The sequence below is a fragment of the Gadus morhua genome, chromosome 16 (assembly GCF_902167405.1).
Source record: "Gadus morhua chromosome 16, gadMor3.0, whole genome shotgun sequence".
Taxonomy (NCBI): domain Eukaryota; kingdom Metazoa; phylum Chordata; class Actinopteri; order Gadiformes; family Gadidae; genus Gadus; species Gadus morhua.
In genome coordinates, this window is record NC_044063.1 from 7,275,884 (window position 1) to 7,294,706 (window position 18,823).

Sequence of the window (18,823 nt, forward strand, 5' to 3'; positions counted from 1 at the left end):
TGTAATGTCTGTGTGTGCATCAAGAGGTCAAAACCAAAAGGAGCTCCCATTGAGTTTGACGTTTTTATGAAAAAAAATGATAATGAAACAAAGGGGTATACAAAAAAAAAAAAAAAAAAAACATTGGATAAATTCAAAGGTTTACCGCTCCAGAAGGTACAAAAACATACTCAATCTCCAGGAGAAAACGCAGGGGGTGGCCGATGTCCAGGCCAACCTCCCATAGGTGAGTTGTAGCTTATGGAGGGGGGAGAAGACTGCATGTGGACCCGTTGTGTGTGTGTGTGGGTATATATGTCAGCTGTGTTTGTAGGCATTGGAGGAGGGAGTGGGATGGGGGTTAGGTGGGCCAAGGATGGCTGATTACACGATCATCTCCAGCTGCCGTGCGTACTCGATGACCTGCTGCGCCAGCTCCGTGGACGGGATGGTGACCTCCTCCGTCCGCTGCTGCTGGGTGCTGAAGGAGTAGTAGCCGTCGGCACTCTGGGTCCAGCCGCGCTGCACAGCCAAACAAACAAGCAGACATTAGACACAGGCCAGGTCAAACAAGCAGACATTAGACACAAGCCAGGTCAAACAAGCAGACATTAGACACAGGCCAGGTCCAACAAGCAGACATTAGACACAGGCCAGGTCAAACAAGCAGACATTAGACACAGGCCAGGTCCAACAAGCAGACATTAGACACAGGCCAGGTCCAACAAGCAGACATTAGACACAGGCCAGGTCAAACAAACAGACATTAGACACAGGCCAGGTCAAACAAGCAGATATTAGACACAGGCCAGGTCCAACAAGCAGACATTAGACACAGGCCAGGTCAAACAAGCAGACATTAGACACAGGCCAGGTCAAACAAGCAGACATTAGACACAGGCCAGGTCAAACAAGCAGACATTAGACACAGGCCAGGTCAAACAAGCAGACATTAGACAAAGAGACACAGGCCAGGTCAAACAAACAGACATTAGACAGAGGCCAGGTCAAACAAGCAGACATTAGACACAGCCATAGGCCAGGTCAAACAAGCAGACATTAGACACAGGCTAGGTCAAACAAGCAGACATTAGACACAGACACAGGCCAGGTCAAACAAACAGACGTTGTAAACAGGCCCGGTCAAACACACAGACATGATTAGAATCAGCCGCCAGGTCAAATAAACAGACATTAGACATAGGCCAGGTCAAACAAACATGTCCCAGGTCAAACACACAAACATAGACACAGGACAGGCCAGGTCAAACAAACAGACATTAGACATAGGCCAGGTCAAACAAACATATCCCAGGTCAAACACACAAACATAGACACAGGACAGGCCAGGTCAACCAGACATTAGTTTGAGGTCAATGTGTGCCTGTTGGGTTCACGTCAGGTTCACGGATGGTGTTGAAAGTATTTATTTTGAACGCCCTTGGTAAAGAATTTGTAACATTCTCTTGTCCAGTGTATTGGTGGCAGAATAATGTACTGCTAAGTAGGGATGGGGATCATTAATATCGATACCATTTGATACTTTTCTATTAATGGTGGAAATAGTGATGAGGAAAATATTTAGGAAATAAATAATTTTAAATTAAATATGTAATTCTTAATAAATATTGACATCAGTAGTTTTAATTACTAAAATGATTAGAGCACTATACAACTGTATTAGTAATACAGAAACATGAGTAATCCAGTATTACTCATGTTTCTCACCAAAAACTCAATTTACAGTTTCTTTGTTACATTTGAACGCATCATGATAACTGAACAGTCGTTTTACTGAGCCAACCTCAACACATCATCACGCAGCACATCTGAAACTTTATTTACTTTTTAAGATAACTAGCTTGAAGGCTGCCGATTACAACACCGATTTCACAATTGGATTACTATTTTTAACTGAAGGGACTAGCGACCGTGTTTGTTGGTGCGATTACCACTCGTACATTGAGTGGATGATTGTGGTGCGACAGGAGAAGGAGGACACAGTCTTTTCAACTCGGAGACAGTCGGATGTACTGCATTTGGCCTTTATTTGATGCACAATGCTAATGTGCTTGGCCATTGAGGTTTTGTTCCCCTCTTTACAATAAATTATTTTCGCCCTTTTAGCCATCCTCGCGAGCAAAGTTAACTGCCAGACTTCACTTGTTTTACTTGTAATACCCGTTTGCTTACAATTCCATTCAAAAACAGTGGTGGACACGCTGCAGTGATTGGATTGATTTGATTTAAATGCCGTGACGCGACTCGAGGGACACAACATTATGTTACAGGACCTACGGGACAAAAAAATAATAAATGAACAACGGGAATCGATAGTGGTATCGATAAGCCCAAACGTTGATGATTTCCGGGGTTTAGAAAAAGTGGAACCGTCCCTTTATAGAACCAGGTTTCGATCCCCATCCCTACTGCTAAGGGTGTTTGATTCCCAGCCGAAACGTTCTGGATTCAAATCCCAATGTGGGCAGTGTACAATAATAAAGCGAGTAACATCATTGGCAAATTACCCTCCCACCCTTGATTGAGCCAATGGGAGATTGGGTCAGTGAGAAGCAAGCCACTCCCTGATGAGAACTAATACCAACCTTCTTGGCATATTCTGTCATCTTCTTTGGAGAGCTGAAGAACAGCACACGGGTTGCTTCAGCAAACTGAATCTGCTCGTAGGCCTTCTCTATGCACCCAGCGATCTCATCCCTGCAAAACAAGGAGAGGTGGGGGGGAGGTCTCAATTGGTGTCTTTTAACTGCTTCAAATGTGACATTCATTGAATATAAAAAGACAACTATTTAACTTTTGCCATCAAGATTCAGTACTCACCGGATAGTGTCAAGTAGAATATCAATGAAGAAGGTGTAGCTCTCTGCAGGAATGTTACCTTTGGCCAGGAACACCTTGTTGTAGCTTCCTTCCATCAGGTACTGGACAAGAACATGAGAATAGATTAGACTTTATGCCATTACCTCCCAGTTTGAATTGTTATTCCAAACTGTATTACTGGTCGCTATTGGCACTCTGCACACGGTCAAGTTATTGCTGTTTTTTTAATACCAGATTGTGCCACACCAGTCTCTTTGTACCTACTCCAATTTTGATTGCATGCTTTAATTGTTCTCCGCCTCACTTGTTAGTCACTTTCAATAAAAGCATGTAAATGTAAGTGAGGTACCTGCTCCAGGGAAACAGGGTGCCTGATGTACACGTTGGTCTGGATGTCCTTGGCACTTAGCCTCTCCAGCTCTGTGTGGAACTCTGACACTCGGTTCTGGGACAGCAGGAAGAGCAGGTTAAGGCCCAGGAGCTGGTGCATGTACGCTGCCTCGGGCAGTTCATCCCTGAAAAAGGGTAGAGAGACATAATCAGAGCGCGGTCATAACAAAGCACTGGTTGCTATGGCAATACAGTGGACAACAGCATTGTTTACAATTGTTATATTGTTTACAAACACGTTTTCACAATGAGAAGCTTTATGAAAAGGCCATTCATTATTATGTATTATTACAAATGGCTTTATTACTTATAGTCAAAATAGTAGCATTTTAGTTGGGCCATGTATCTCTCGAAGGAGGGGATGTCCTTCTTGAGGATACTCCACAGAGCGCCGATTTCCAGTACATCGCCTAGAATAAGGAGCACACAGAAAAGAAGGGTAAATATAAAAAGGTGTATCCTTGTTTGTGGAGACATCTGGAGTAATGGGCTGCTATTAGGTCATACTCACGGGCAAGAATTAGCTGCTGTTTTGTGAGCTTCACGCCCGTCGTGGGCAAAAAGTTTAATTCTAATAGAGAAATCTGTAAACAAATAGAAAAGGGCATGTTTTAAAGAAAACGCTTACTTTCCTAGAAAGTAAGGACAGGTCACGGAAGCGTATGTTAAGGTTAATGGTAATGCATTTGTTTGAGAAACACATAAAAATTGCTGCATAAACGTGTCAACACATACAATCCGTATACACATATCTATAGATGACGATGTGGAAGTAGCATTGGCTAACGTCAACAATAAGTATATAACAAGGTTTGGGATTATACAAATGTCGAATTGAGCTTCAAATTATGTTTAACCGAGGTTAACATACACATGGTTAATTTCACGTCTGTTGACTTGATGTAAAAGGACAATATTACGTGAACTAACCATACATTACAATGACTTTGTGTTCTTCTTAGCATGCTAACGTTAGCCACCATGGCTAAATTGGCCAAATAAAATACCCTCGGTTTGAGATAATCACGTGAAGCACACTGGCTGTTGTGATTTTACCTTCAGTTTTGTCAAAAGATCCCCGCATTTATTTAAACTGGGATTTTTCTTATTCCATTCTGCCCTCAGCGTCTCGTACAGTCCCGCAGTCTCTTTCAGCGCCATGGTGAGTCTGCAGAATGTACGACACCGGCCGACGTAATACGGCGTCTGTCGTAAAAGAGAAGAATGCGTTCACTATGTTGGCTACCATGGATACTGGATCCACTGTTACGGTTGCTTCGAACTTGATGTTAAAAATTAAATTATGAATTTTGAAATGATTGTGTACTTCAATTCTTGTTTAAATCAATGTAATATAAGGTTTTCAAGATCTTTGTATCAGGATAATTTGGTTTGTCTCTACTTTATTAATGTTGTTGTATTTAAAGTATTATTACAGAATTGTATGGATTATTAATATAGTATGTAAACAATATCGTTTTTGTAATACTAAGTGATTGTCTTTCTGTATGCTGTTGATTTAAATAAATATTAAATAAATAAATATCCGATTCTTAGCCCGCATGCGCGGCGTGACTCGTTTTTAGTAAGCGGAACAAGATGGCGGCCTTCGGTGGAGAGCGTTGGCTACATGAGCTGCCAAATCATAACATATTCAGCAAATTACGTGAGATCCTAGACTCCGAACCCAAAGCGAATGTAAAGAGAGCAGCTAAAAACCTCACCTTTTGCCTGGACTGTGACCTGTTTGTTTGGAACGACGTTGACCGCGTGTTTTTCACCACCAACTTGAGGCAGCTGAACTCCGACGAGAGCTTTGGAAGCGGGAACTTCCAAACTCTGCTGTGCATCAACCCGCCTCGTTTTGAAGTGTGCCAGGTACTGCTCAGTCCCACGCAGCACCACGTCGCTTTGATCGGCCAGCGGGGGGTCTCGGTGCTGGAGCTCCCACAGCGCTGGGGGAAAAGGTCCGAGTTCGAAGGCGGACGGAGCGACATCAACTGCAAGACCATCCCGGTGGCGGAGCGCTTCTTCACCAGCTCTGCCTCGGTCACTCTACGGCAGGCGACATGGTATCCCAGCGAGACGGAAGAACCAAACCTAGTGCTGCTCACCTCCGACAACACCATCCGCTTCTACGGGCTCAAATCACCCCAGAACCCAACCAAGGTACTACCTGTTTCGCAGTCAGAGGAAGACAGCAACGTCCACTCTCGTGTGTTGTCCTACGCAGCGTCCCTGGGCGAGATCGCAGTGGCGTTCGACTTCGGGCCAGTGTCGTGCATTTCTCGGCAGGTGCCGGGCCAGGCGTCCAGAGACCTGCTGGTCTACCCGCTGTATATCCTCTATGAGAACGGCGAGACATACCTGAGCTACACCAGTAACCAGATGGGCGTGCTGAACCTCAGCAAGCCCGCGGGACCCCTTCCCATGTACCCCGCAGCGGAGGATAACTACGGCTACGATGCGTGCGCCATCCTGTGCCTGCCCTGCGTGCCCAACATTCTAGTGATTGCCACGGAGACGGGGATGCTGTACCACTGCGTGGTGCTGGAGTCCGAGGAGGAGGAGGACGAGGGGGGCGTGGGGGAACGGTGGATGCGGGGCTCGGACTCCGTGCCGTCCCTCTACGTGTTCGAGTGCGTGGAGCTGGAGCTCACGCTAAAGCTGGCCACCGGCGACGACGAGGAGCCCCAGGAGTCGGACTTCACCTGCCCCATCCGGTTACACCGGGACCCGCTGTGCCAGCACCGCTACCACTGCACCCACGAGGCCGGGGTGCACAGCGTGGGCCTCACCTGGTTCAACAAGCTGCACCAGTTCCTGGGCTCCTCGGACGAGGGCGACCGCAACAGCCTGCAGGAGCTGGCGGCGGAGAAGCGCTGCATCGTGGAGCACATCCTGTGCACGCGGCCGCTCGCCACCAGCCTCTCGGCGCCGGTGCGCGGCTTCCTGGTGACCTCGGACCTGTCGCTGGGCGCCACCATGGTCTGCATCACGAGTGCCTACGAGTGCATCCTGCTGCCCCTGCTCAGCTCGGTGCGGCCCCCCTCCCCGCCGCTGCTCTGCTCGGGGCCGAGGGCCGGGCCCGTGGCCCTGAGCCCCCTGTCGCGCGGGCCGCCGGACGACTCGTTCGAGCGGCACGTGCGCAACATCCTGGCGCGCGGCTCGGCCAACCCCTTGGTGCTGCGGTCGGGGGACAGCGAGGGGACGGCCGCCGCCGCCGCCCCGCCGCCGGAGTGGCTGCAGCTGCTGAGCCGCGCCACGCAGGTGTTCCGCGAGGAGTACGTCCTGAAGCAGGACACTGCGTGTGAGGAGCTGCAGCGCCGGTCGCGCCTCCTGGCCACGCAGCGCGGCACGCAGGCGGACGAGCTGGCCGCCTGCCGCCTGGAGAAGAGGAGCCTGCGGGAGGCGGCGGAGCGGCTGGCCGACAAGTACGAGGACGCCAAGTACCGGCAGGACGCCATCGCGCGGCGCGTCAAGCGCCTGCTGGGCGGCCTGCGCAGCCAGCTTCCCGTGCTGTCGGACAGCGAGAAGGACATGAGGAAGGAGCTGCAGGGGGTGGAGGAGCAGCTGAAGCACCTGGACAACGGCATCCGGCAGGTGGCCATGAAGAGGGAGTACCAGAAGAAGCAGGTGGACAAGGCGGAGGGAGGGGGGCCGGCGTTGCCGTCCCGGGGCGGGGTCTCGCTCAACGCCCACCAGAAGAAGTGCGTGCAGGGGGTGCTGCGGGAGCACGGGGAGCAGATCTCCACCATGATGAAGCAGATCAAGGACATCAAGAACACCTTCAGCTTCTGAGGCGGGTTCGGGCTTTTGTGAATGGCTGGAGCGGCCTGTCGATGGGTCGATGGGTCGAGGAGGCTACATTACTTCTCAGGAGGTGTAAAGTGTAGAAGAGTGTAGTGTCAAGAGAAGAAATGTGTTGGTCAAGCAGTTCACACAGGGGGCTTCTGCATGGCAGATATTTACGCTGTTTGATTTGTGATGTGTGCTGGTGTGTCTGGGTAAACAGCGATGTTCTTTGATGATAACAAAACTTGTTTGAATTATTTGTAATAAAAAAAGAAACCTGACTTTTGTGAGCCAAAATACTATCATTTCTTGGTTAAAAGGACACTCATATTTCGAACGCTTGTAACTTGCGATACTTTTATACTGTTTTGAATCCAGAAATAAACTTTATAATTATCTTTAATTATGAATGGCTTTGAATGAAATTGCTTAATAGATGTGGCGCCATGTAACTTTATTTAAACCTAATGTTAAAGGAGGAAACCCATAATCTACGTTTCACATTATTTATATTTAGGTTAATAGTTTGACCTTTATAACTTCAATAAACAGGACAGTTTCTCATCTTTGGGGATGCATACATATGAGTACATACGGGAGTGACCTATAAGCTGTATTGAACAATACATTCTCGATTAAAGACATAATTTAAAAGGATTCAGTGTTGTTGGGGCCCAAATAACTTTTGACCTTAAAGTGGGGTCAAGGGAATAAAACGTCAGGTACCGCACTGAACTTGACATAATGGGAGTTAGGCCAAATCCAGTGCACTGTATTGACACAAGGTGCATTATGTCTTCTTCCCACTAGAGGTCGCCCCTCACCAGCATTCTTTGAATTTGAAGTGAAGTATGGAGTGAAGTTTTCCCCTTCACTTCAGACCACAAACCAAACCCGCTGGCGCCTGCGAGGGCTTCCCCACGCAATAACACTGTGACGTATGCGGAGACCCCTGTTAGTATGGTTGAGTGGGCAACATTGTTTTTCGATTAATCCAATTTACTGATGCCCCCTGTACTCTTCCTTACTCATTTCGCTGCCCTCCCCTCCGTACCACAGCCTTGTAGGCTACATACTGTTCATATGTGTCGTGCAACAGCTGTAAATCAAATTGGCACATGACTCAGTGTATCTAAGTGCATAATAGCAATGAAATGCCATGACATTCTTGGAACCGATTTTTTTTTTTTTGCAAGAACAAAAAGCCATTCGATATGACAGGGGAAGCTCATTTTACAAGATTGAAGAAAAAGAGCTCTCATCCCGGCCTTATTCTGTTCGTCACAAAGTTATTCCCTAAAGCGTTTTCACTTTTCGCCTGATTGTGTTGTTTTTCTGAACTAAGCCCTAGCCTACAGGAGCGCCTGGGGTTAACTTCTTCTGTATGTTGGTGCGGTCCAGCAGCAACACACCAAATAGGGGGATGTTCTAGTCTTCCATAAAGGTACAGTGTGTCGATCCCGCGCATGAGCGTAAGGAAACTTAGCAGACCCTAGGAAAAGAGGTATTAATAACTCCGACCAGCCCACCGCATTCCTTGCATGTGAGTCACTCTGTAAACTCCAGTGAGCAGGGAGGAAGAAAAGAGGAGGGGCGAGCTGCCTCTGCTTCGCGTTTGGGTTTCTTTCTACGGAGGAACGGAATATACTGGCCTACTACTGTCCATAAACCGCGCACTTGGTTTAAAGCGCTCCAAAGTAACACGCGCATGAACGCACTTTAATATTAGCTACTACGCAAATGCACACGTGGATCCCTGTTATATTCTAGCTGTACTTTAAATACAGCAGTTTTAGGATCCCAAATTGCTGGGTAAAGGGTGAGACACATCTAAAGCATAAGAAAAGTGGAAAGTGTACTGTGCGTGTGAAGTTGACTGTGTGAGAGTTTGAGAGAGTTGGAGAGGAGAGGGGTCGAGCCACGGAAAAAGTTGGTATGGGGATTTGGCAGGGGCTCGGTGTGAGTCAGTGTTTATCAGATCTGTCACTGTGGAACCAACTGAGAATTACACCAAAGAAAAACACGGATAAAGGGGAAAGGAGAAGTAAGCTCATTCGGTTACATTTCCCTAGTTTACCGAGACTGAATCGAAACGTAAGAATGTCCAAAAAGGGTATCGTTTTCTTTCGGATCCATCGCTTTGTATTCAAAGTGTCATGTGCATTCGTTAGATTAGGCCTACTACCACTACTGCAAAACAAAAGAGCCGTAGACCTGCACACAGTCAATACAGTTTATTTGGTTATACCAGTTGGCAACAGTTGTACAGTAGTTAGTAATATCAATAGGGCTGTTTTGTTGGAAATTGCACCATGTGAGCATGTGACATTCATTTACACAACAGAGAAGTATTGTCCTCTTCAAAAAAAACGAACAAACACAAATATTACAAAGTACAGCAAAATAGATGCACAATATGGTGGTGAAGATAAATCAGAAGGCATGTGAAGCATTAAAATATGCCTTGAATGTATTTGGTTATTAGATAACGACTGCATCTTTAGCTAAACATGCCTTAATTAGGCTACATCAGATAATCCAAAATATTGGTTTATACATCATAAAGCGATGTTCTCTTGTTTATACAGTACATTTACATACATTGAACATTGTTGCCAAAGCATTTAGGACTATAGGATATTTCAAATCAGATAAAACACAGATACTCTGGTCTCAAGGAGTCAGCAATGCTCCAAAGCGTTTTAATACTAAAAGGCCTCATTCTCTCTCCGTTCAAATCTTTCAAATATAAAATACTCGAATACTATTTTCTTGGAAAGGGCTCAAGGCTTTTATTCTCAGCAAATAATTGAATCATTGAAACCTATTTTTTTATAAAGCAAATCAAACATCAAAGCGATCTAAGAAAAATAAGCAACAATTGAACCAACCCATGTCGACTTTTTAGGAGAGAATCTCTTCAAATACGTCAGAGCCACTAACTTTAGCCTACAGGCGCTGTCGATAGCTGTAGCCTACCTCTTTGGCGACCTTGCCCTTGAACTTGGGTCCAAGTCAAAGTATCAAATCAGTGAATCCCTTCAAAGTAACGGATTCCACCCGGCGTAGCTATGTGATCCAGCTGGGTTGGGTTCTTGGGGCGTGGCGTGGGGGGGGGGGGGGAGAGGGGGAAGGGGTAGGGAGCTATGGGCCATCTGTGTGAGAAGGGTCCCTCTGGCCTCCAGGCATTGGGGGGCGGCGGCGGTAAGGTGGGGGGCGGGGCGGGGTCCCCGGTTTTAGGCGTCCGACCCCTTCTGCCTGCGCTTTGACGGGGGCACCAAGCGACTGGGCAGTTCCGGGGGCAGACCGTGGCCCTCCAGCTTCACCTCGATCAGGTGACTGGCCAGGGCAAACTCCTCGGCGTCCAGCATGCCGTCGCGGTCCACGTCCGACAGCTTCCAGATGCGGCCCAGCACCGAGTTGGGCAGGCGGGTGCTCACCATCCAGTCCTTGGCCTTGGTGCCGCTCAGCTTGCCCTCGTTGGGCGCCAGGTTGTAGAAGATCTCGTCGTACTTGGCCTTGTCCTTGGTGACCACCCAGTCCTCCTCCCCCTCCCCTTCGCCGTGGCTCTCCCCGCCGTTCTCCAGCACGCCGAAGGGGTCCCCCTCCATGAAGGGCCCGGCCCGGGTGCCCAGGAAGGCGCCTCCCTGCACCCCCATCTGGTCGTTGTTCTCCAGCTCCTCCTGCCGCAGCAGGGGCATCAGCGTGGCGATGTCGGACGACAGCAGCTCGTCCAACGCCGCCATCAGGGTGGGCTTCAGCGTCTTGAACTTGGTGAAGTCGTGCACCAGCAGTTGCTCCTGTTGGGGGGCGGGGCCCACATCAGACCCATACTGAGCTAAACAACACTGAGCTAAACAACACTGAGCTAAACAACACTGAGCTAAACAACACTGAGCTAAACAACACTGAGCTAAACAATACTGAGCTAAACAACACTGGGCTAAACAACACTGAGCTAAACAACACTGAGCTAAACAACACTGAGCTAAACAACACTGAGCTAAACAACACTGAGCTAAACAACACTGAGCTAAACAACACTGAGCTAAACAACACTGAGCTAAACAACACTGGGCTAAACAACACTGAGCTAAACAACACTGAGCTAAACAACACTGAGCTAAACAACACTGAGCTTACAATACTGAGCTAAACAACACTGAGCTAAACAACACTGGGCTAAACAACACTGAGCTAAACAACACTGAGCTAAACAACACTGAGCTAAACAACACTGAGCTTACAATACTAAGCTAAACAACACTGAGCTAAACAATACTGCTATAAAATACGACTGTGAGCGATACAATATTGCTATACAACACTTCTATGCAATACTGAGCAATGCAACACTGTGCTATACAATACCGCGCTATGCAACACTATGCTATACAACAGTGAGCTATACAACACTGTGCTATACAATACCGGCGTTCTATGCAACACTGCGCTATACAACACCGGTCTATGCAACACTGAGCTATACAACACTGAGCTATGCAACACTGTGCTATGCAACACTGAGCTATACAATGCTATCCTGTGTTTTGGTATACTGGGTGATACCATAATAGGGATACTATAAAAGAGATAGGCTGCTCTAAAAATACTATGCTGACATTATCATGCTGATTTCCCCCCCTGGGATAGCCAAAGTAATATCTAAATATAATTGAGATACTGTAAGAGCCGTATAATATGATCGATATACTAGCAATAATATATTAGGAAATTGCAATATTATATCGTACATGATTATGAAGTCATGAACAACATAGCATTACTCATATTACAAAAACATTTGAGAAATTCTTATTAGTTTTCACTATTTATCGTGAGAATCCTGTGTGTACATGTATCAAGATAACCCTCTTTCCTTGCCAAGATGAAGCAAAAACAAAAACGACGGCTGTTGCACATATTTGCCCTGAATCAGGCCTGAGAACCAGATGTTTCCAGAAGAACAGCGGCAGGATCACCAGTGACGGGCTTCACAGGCCACATCAACATGGCATGGGAAGCCTAAACAAACCCAATCGAGAGGGCCCACATGCCCTCAAGCCCTACCTTCTCATTACTGACATAAGTCTGAATTTTGGAAGCTATTTGGAAACAGCATCTGCTATACGAATAGTCAATTCGAAATCAAACTAACCTGCATCTTGGTGCAGTCGGGGAAGTCTCCGGGGGAGATGTGATGCTGCAGCTGGATCTTGGAGAAGATGACGGGCAGCTGGTAGATGAGGGTCTTCTTCTTGTTGTCCTTCCTGAACACGGACGGCATCTCCTGCTTCAGGTGGCTGATGATGTGGGCGTGGACCTGGGAGGGGACAGGAGCGGGGAGGAGCTTTAAAACGAGCGTTAAGGAGCTAAACGGTTTAAAAGGAGCCTTACCTGCTTTAAACAGCATTAAGGAGCTTATAAAGTAAGGAGCATAAAAATCGTTAAGGAGGGCAGTAAAGACTTTGATAAGAGCTCCTTCAGCATCTGAACATGCATGAGCAGGATCAGGCAGGTTTGGATCTCCTCGGGTCCAAATCCATCACAATCTTTGACCAAACACCAAGAACCGCCTCCTATTTTAAGACCCCTGTGGGAGTGTGTGGACGGTGGCTGGTTTAACCTGTGCACAACAGGTGTGCAGCCTCCCCCAGCCCCCAGAACCCAATCAGTCTGACTCTGGCCAGGTGAGGCTGCTCCAACCAGCCATCTTCCACTCCACCCCCCCCCCCCCCCCCCCCCCCCCCCCCCCTCCCAAACACCCCCCCACTCTCCTCACCCGGACCAGACGCGCCCTCTTGACCAGGTCGTTGAGCTTGCGCAGGGCCGAGTTGCGGGGCAGGTTTTGGATGTCGGCGAACAGGTCCTCCTCCTCCAGCTCAAACAGCTTGCGGTTGTCCGCCACCAGGAGCGGCTCGGCCCAGAAGGAGCCGATGTAGACGCGCAGCACCTCCGGCGTGTTGAACACCTTGCCCAGGGACCACATGAGCGCGCCGTACACGCGCATCAGCTGCTGGGTGTCCACCATGTCGGCCTTGTTGAGGACCACCCGCAGCTTGTCCTCGTTGCCCTTCAGGGCGCCGATGGCCTCGGAGAACTCGTCGGAGATCTCCAGCTTGTGGGCGTCGAACAGCAGGATGATGCGGTCCACGCGCTCGGCGAACCACCGCAGCACGGCGGGGAAGTCGTAGCCTGGGAACCGGGAAGGGAGATCGTTTTTTTGTAAAAAGGGCTGGTCGTGTAAAGAGCGCGGGAAATATGTGGTTGTGTAAGTGACACATAGGAAGACATTTGACCCGTGTGGAAGGAGAACGGGGAGAAAGACACGTTTCACACCACGTATCCAGCGGTTCAGGACTTATTTTTTTTCTCGCTGTTCCTGGACACATCATCATCATCATCATCCTCATTGTCATACAAGACACGGATAGCTCTGAGTCACAGGACATTGTTCGTGTGGTCAAGATTGCTGTTTACGTCAGACATAGCAATCTTAGACTTTGAGAAGTGGTATTATTAAAGGTGCAAGCTCCTACCTTAAAATGACGTGGACATATCTGTGGTTTATTCTCAGCCATAGTGATTTCAATTATGGTATTATTAAACTCACATCCTAAATATATTCAAAAAAAAAAAAGGCTGGCGGGCCCATACCTCTCCCTTTGTTTACAAGAATAGTGATATCGACACTCCCAAGCCCCCTCCCACTCACGTCACTCAGCTATCCGAGATACGCTAGTTTGTGTAACACAGTTGGACAGGCTTAGAGTGGAAAGAACACTCCTATTTAGTTTTTTTAATTATTTTAAAAAATGTTCCCCCTGCTGACTTTGGCTCCATCTTAACCATTGCGACTTTAAATGTTAAAACTGTGTAAACATTATTATTAGATTATTATTTAGTCATCCAGAGGGTCATAAGGAATACACAATGATTGAAAGGGAATGTATATGAAAATATGATATAAAGATAATGACGGGGAATGTGATGATGATGATGATGATGATGATGAGGAGGAGAGTCAACCAATGAGCAGCTCTCGTGGTTCATAACCACTTGAGGCCGTTCCCCCCACCAGGTGATAATGGAACAGAGAGCATCCATGGGTTAGCTGGGTGAGACAAGAGGGCGATGGTTCACAGCAGGGGTGCGGTGGTGGTGGTGGTGGTGGTGACTCTCAGAACGCGGGTGTCTTTCTCCCCCCCCCGCCCTCCTCACCTTTGGTGCTCCTCTCACCTCGGCTCACTCTCTGCTTGGCCCCCGACAGGATCCCCGGGGTGTCGATGATGCTGATGCTTTCCAGCACCTGGTTCGGAATCTGGGCACACTGGAACCTGGCGGAGCGAGAAGTGAGACACACCCGCACACCTCAACGTAAACACACATAGCCCCGACGACGCTAAACGCAAGAAACAAGCGTCTCACATAAACACACAAAGCTTTAACAATGTCCCACGCAAGCTCGCTTGGGAGGCATCCTCCACCTGCGGTCACTGGGGATAAGCTTTGCCTTATCTATCGCAATCTATTACAAACATCGATGGAAAGAATGTGAGCCTTGTGAAATATGGTGATGTGTTATCATGGCCTCGGCCATAGGGGCATGATCTATGAAGCAGGCTGGAAACGGCCGTCCTACTCCCACCTCCAGACCATTGTGTTCAGGGCTGGCCTCTCCATGCTTCAGGCTTCCTGACGGAAAATATCTGCCAGCGCCAGGATTAAACAATACGGGCCCCTTACGATGTTGTGTCTTACAACAACAGCCACACTTCCTCTGGCTTACGACTCTAATGAGCTGGCGGTTCCCCGGACAGGAAGTCGGAGAGAAAAGGGAGAGACGCAACACATGGCGGGGCCAGCGCACCCCGATGTGGAGCGGGGACTACCCCTGGAAACCTAGCGTCAGATCCCCTCTTCCTCTGCTCTTCACTGGAAACCCCTGTTTCTCCCTAACCTGCCATGCCTGTTCTTCGCAGTGGTGCGGTTGCCAACAACAAACTATGGCCTTGGTTACAGACCACATCTCATGGTCTCTGCTCCAGACTCACATCAATGGAAAAATGTACCCACAGGAGAAGAAAAAAAAGGGAAAACGCATGCCAGAGCGCTGGAAGGGATCGGTCCTCAGCGTTTAGCTTCTGCTCCAGATTCCCGGAGCGACACCACCAGTATGTGACCTCACTTGTTTGTGCGTTCCCCCCCCGGGATGTGTCAGAGCTCCCTGCCCCCCTCCCGTCCCCGTCCCCGTCTCTGAACCTCTCCAAACATCTCGGCTCCCCACCCCCCCCCCCCCCCGCACCCCGACCTTGAGGACGAGAGCTTTCCTCACCCTCTGGAGTGATATCTCCCCCAGCTCCATGTTTTTTCCACAAATAAGGAGAGTGCCTCCCTGCACGGAACTCTGGCACGAGGACTCGAAATTCCACCGAGCGAGAACTCGCACATTATTTTTTTTTCTTTGCGCTGTTATCTTTCCAACTCTGCCTGGCTTCCATTTTGTGCTGCAGGCCCCCCCGAGATGTTTCCTACGACCGATCCATTACGTAGGTGTGAAGGTCAAAGGGGGATCTTCCTTTAACTTCGACCTACCCAACAATGATGTATTGTTTCACCGACGGACGAATGCCGGCCTCGTCTTCCTCAACTGGGGATCATTTGAACATCTATTTATGGATCTTCTTTTCTGCATATATTTACGTATATATTCTTTGTGGATTTGTATCCCTTTGTAAAATCTAATTTCATCATAATAATATCTCACTTTTGTAACTTTGTATTGTTTCTTTCTGCCATGACACGAGACCTTTCCCAATCTGGGATCAATAAAGTATGCAAGTACTTTATTGCACTTGCATACTTGCATACCCCCCCCCCCCCCCCCCCCCCCCCAACGTAAACACACACAGCCGCACCTTCACACACTCACCTGTTGAGGAAGGTGTTGCCGAATGGGTTGAGCTTGCGGAAAGGCTTGTTGGGGTCAACGATGAGGGCGTTGCCGGGGATCACGCCCTCTACCTCGCCGTGCATGATGGCCGTGAAGCAGTCGGTGGTGGGCTCTGGACCCACCCTGCTCCCGGGGATGTCCTGCTCCAGGAGGTACCTGACCACGCCAGACCACAGCCCCCGTTAGGCAGCCCCCTCAGAGCAGGGCGATGTAAAGCCCGCTTGGGTTCAATTGATTGGCTTTTTGTTGTTTCATTGGTGGAGGATTCGCAACCCTTACTGTTCTGTCAAGTCTATTCAATTGTACTGGGACGGTTTAATCATTGATTGCAGATGTCACACATCTGGTGATTTACTCCGGACTCTAAGGCCACATACCTAACCCGCATGTCACCCCATTACACACTGTGATGTTACTGGTAAGGTTACTGGTACAAAAGCGAGGACTTCAACATACTGCATGCATTTCACCGTGGCGAAAAACACCTTAAAAACCTAAATGAGCTTAAAACAGCACAGAACTGGAGTGGCCCAGAGGACCCATTTGAGACCCACGGCTGGCTTACTGGATGAAGGTGGTCTTCCCTGTGGAGTACTGGCCCACCACCAGCACCATGGGCTTGTTGTCGAAGTCGGCCTCCTCCAGGCTGGGGGAGTGGAAGTCATGGAAGCCGTAGTACTGCTCCAGGGGCAGCAGCTTCTTGCGGTACAGAGACTTGAGGCCCTCGGTCACCGTGCGGATCACCTCCGGCGTCTTCTTCACGTTCTTCCGTCCCCAGCGCGACATGTCGGCTTCTGGCTGGAGGACAGTTGAAGGGAACATGTGAAGTAAATCTACGCCTGTGTGTGTGTGTGTGTGTGTGTGTGTGTGTGTGTGTGTGTGTGTGTGTGTGTGTGTGTGTGTGTGTGTGTGTGTGTGTGTGTGTGTGTGTGTGTGTTTCCTATGCCCCCTCTGTGTCGCTGTACCTATGTTTCCTGTGCTTGGGCCTTGGAGTGCCTTGGGTTTGTTTCCTGTGTTTATTAGAGTGCCGCTTGCAACGTCACTCGCTTCAATGAAAGGGATGATGACTGAGGTCTAGAGTTCACGCGGCTGACCCCTTTTTGAAATATACACACCCCTCTTCCAACGAGCCTTGACTAGAGCACACCTCAAGCGCCACTGAGGGGAGCATAACAGAAACAGGAGCAGTGGATCGACAAACTTGACCCCACAGAAGGGAACTGTACAAGGAGAGGGCTCCCACCACTAACACTACTTTTCCTACGGACGTGGAACCAGGAAGGGCTGGCGAGACCAGCAGAGTGCCGAGCTTTGTTAGTGCGCATCTGGAAAAAACTGGAACCTGTAGTTGGCTGTGGAAACCGTGCCGGCCCGGCCCAGTGAACACACATTGAACAGGCCCCTGCTCATTTCCTCACATTGAAAAGAGTGAGGCATTCATTTTTTACCCCCACAGGCTTCCTCAGCCCATTACCAGATGAATTAGGTGCACCATTGTGTCCATGGCTCACACAATGAGCTGCTGCTGGGAAGATGCGGAGCGTGCATGCACAGGCAGGATTCCACCTCATGACAGGCGCTAGTTAGGAACAGCCGTGGATCAGATATCAAACGCAGAGGTAAAGATTCCCTGGCCCATCCTAGAAATTTCCTTTTGTTTTTTTAAAAGGCGTGCGCCAAACTTCAAGGCATCTTCTCGTACGTGGAGTTATTTAACTGTTTGACTGTATGAATCTTAGAGAATGAACACTGCCCTGAGGCGGGAGGGCAACAGAACAGTGTCACAAGACTGTTGAGAGAGCAGAGAGCCGTTTAATGCAGAAAATAATCAACTTCTAGCAAGCCCGGAGATCACTGGTATAAACACCTACGTCATTATCTACTGTGGAACCTTTTAGCAATTCGGAAACTGTTAGGAGTTAGGAGAGAGGGAGAAAGGAAGAGTTGAAAGTCTTTATAAGAGTTGAATCACATTGGCTCTGTAGAAGCCGCTTTTCAGTTGGAAGTTGGAAAATGCCTTGTGGGTTTGTGAACCACAAACAGCACGTCAAGGCTGTTTCAGAAAGAACGTTAACATACAAGGAGCGATTCAGGGTTTGAGCGTGATCCAATTATTTATAATTTCTCAAATTGAAGCAAAGCCGTTTTGATGACGATGCCAATGAAAAAACAACTTTTAATCAAGGTTTTAAGGCTCTCTCTGACTTCAGGTCACGTGTCTGTAACCTTTCCGCAAAAGCTTTTGAGTGGTAACAAAATTACGCGGAGGAAAAGTGCGTACAACAGAATTAAAGTCAAATTAAAAAAGTATATTTACCGCGTGACTTTGGATCCAGGAAAGTCTTCTTCAAACGCCTTCCAAAGTCTCCTCTAGCCGTCTGCAGAGTTGGGGAAAAAAAGAAGATATATGTCTGGAGGACAAAAATAATTTACAGATTTTTTTTTTTCCCTCTGGAATGAGCTGTTGCTACATGCAGGTCTTTGACGTGTCAGCGAATAGCAGTCCTCCGCGATGGAGTGTCAGCACCACCTGAGTGAGGATGGCTTCTTCTGCTGGCTTTAATGGATCTCAGATGAGCTCCAGGGCTGGCAGGCTCCTCGATCAACGTGCAGTAGTATTAGGAGCACGGGAGGACACTCTCTCACAGGAACCAACCTCTCTCTCTCTCGCTCCCCCTCGGTCTGGCTCAGCTTCTCCTCCGTATGCACCTCCTCCTTTAGGGATGCCTGCTCCCCTGCTCACCCCTTCTGAGATGGGATGAGCTGAAGGAGGGCCCGAGGGTGTGGTGGAACCTCCGAGGCAGGGGGGGGGGGAGTAAATCGTTTATTTGGGTGGAGTCAATCTTTGTACATGCCACAGTCCCA

The 18,823-nt window shown here is 48.5% G+C and overlaps 3 protein-coding genes across 7 annotated transcripts in view; 1 reads left to right on the forward strand and 2 right to left on the reverse strand.

Annotated features, from left to right (window-relative positions):
• psmd8 (proteasome 26S subunit, non-ATPase 8) overlaps window positions 1-4,416 on the reverse strand; it is a 4,744-nt gene extending 328 nt beyond the window's left edge. The window contains exons 1-7 of the mRNA XM_030380386.1: window positions 4,267-4,416; window positions 3,722-3,794; window positions 3,518-3,620; window positions 3,170-3,335; window positions 2,821-2,921; window positions 2,586-2,697; window positions 1-501 (exon numbers count right to left, since the gene is read on the reverse strand). The exon at window positions 1-501 is cut by the window's left edge and continues 328 nt beyond it. Of these exons, the coding sequence (XP_030236246.1) occupies window positions 364-501; window positions 2,586-2,697; window positions 2,821-2,921; window positions 3,170-3,335; window positions 3,518-3,620; window positions 3,722-3,794; window positions 4,267-4,371 (798 nt within the window). The 5' untranslated portion in view covers window positions 4,372-4,416 and the 3' untranslated portion in view covers window positions 1-363. The remainder of the gene's footprint in view (window positions 502-2,585; window positions 2,698-2,820; window positions 2,922-3,169; window positions 3,336-3,517; window positions 3,621-3,721; window positions 3,795-4,266) is intronic.
• Window positions 4,417-4,794: 378 nt separating this feature from the next.
• On the forward strand, window positions 4,795-7,411 carry nup88 (nucleoporin 88). The gene has a single exon (XM_030380358.1). The coding sequence runs from the start codon at window positions 4,810-4,812 to the stop codon at window positions 7,009-7,011; it is 2,202 nt and encodes a 733-aa protein (XP_030236218.1). The 5' UTR covers window positions 4,795-4,809; the 3' UTR covers window positions 7,012-7,411.
• Window positions 7,412-9,224: 1,813 nt separating this feature from the next.
• Window positions 9,225-18,723, reverse strand: ehd2b (EH-domain containing 2b). 5 transcript variants are annotated; one of them, XM_030380375.1, is made up of 8 exons: window positions 18,615-18,723; window positions 18,276-18,336; window positions 16,524-16,752; window positions 15,938-16,114; window positions 14,227-14,342; window positions 12,788-13,200; window positions 12,164-12,328; window positions 9,225-10,805 (listed from the first exon to the last, which is right to left on the reverse strand). In XM_030380375.1, the coding sequence occupies exons 3-8, from the start codon at window positions 16,742-16,744 to the stop codon at window positions 10,242-10,244; spliced, it is 1,656 nt and encodes a 551-aa protein (XP_030236235.1). In that variant the 5' UTR covers window positions 16,745-16,752; window positions 18,276-18,336; window positions 18,615-18,723; the 3' UTR covers window positions 9,225-10,241. The 5 variants fall into 5 exon arrangements, with proteins under 5 accessions (XP_030236235.1, XP_030236234.1, XP_030236236.1 ...); XM_030380374.1 differs by having other exon boundaries at window positions 16,524-16,756; window positions 18,615-18,722; XM_030380376.1 differs by having other exon boundaries at window positions 14,245-14,342; window positions 16,524-16,756; window positions 18,489-18,703.
• Window positions 18,724-18,823: the final 100 nt, after the last annotated feature.

Bases quoted from the DNA above. Each gene is read 5' to 3' on its own strand.
- nup88 (XM_030380358.1), top strand. From the start codon at position 4,810: ATGGCGGCCTTCGGTGGAGAGCGTTGGCTACATGAGCTGCCAAATCAT.
- ehd2b (XM_030380375.1), bottom strand. From the start codon at position 16,744: ATGTCGCGCTGGGGACGGAAGAACGTGAAGAAGACGCCGGAGGTGATC. The intron at 16,115-16,523 runs GTAAGCCAGCCG...TGGCGTGGTCAG, and splicing joins GGGAAGACCACCTTCATCCA to GTACCTCCTGGAGCAGGACA. The intron at 13,201-14,226 runs GTGAGGAGGGCG...CCCGGTTCCCAG, and splicing joins AGGTGAGAGGAGCACCAAAG to GCTACGACTTCCCCGCCGTG.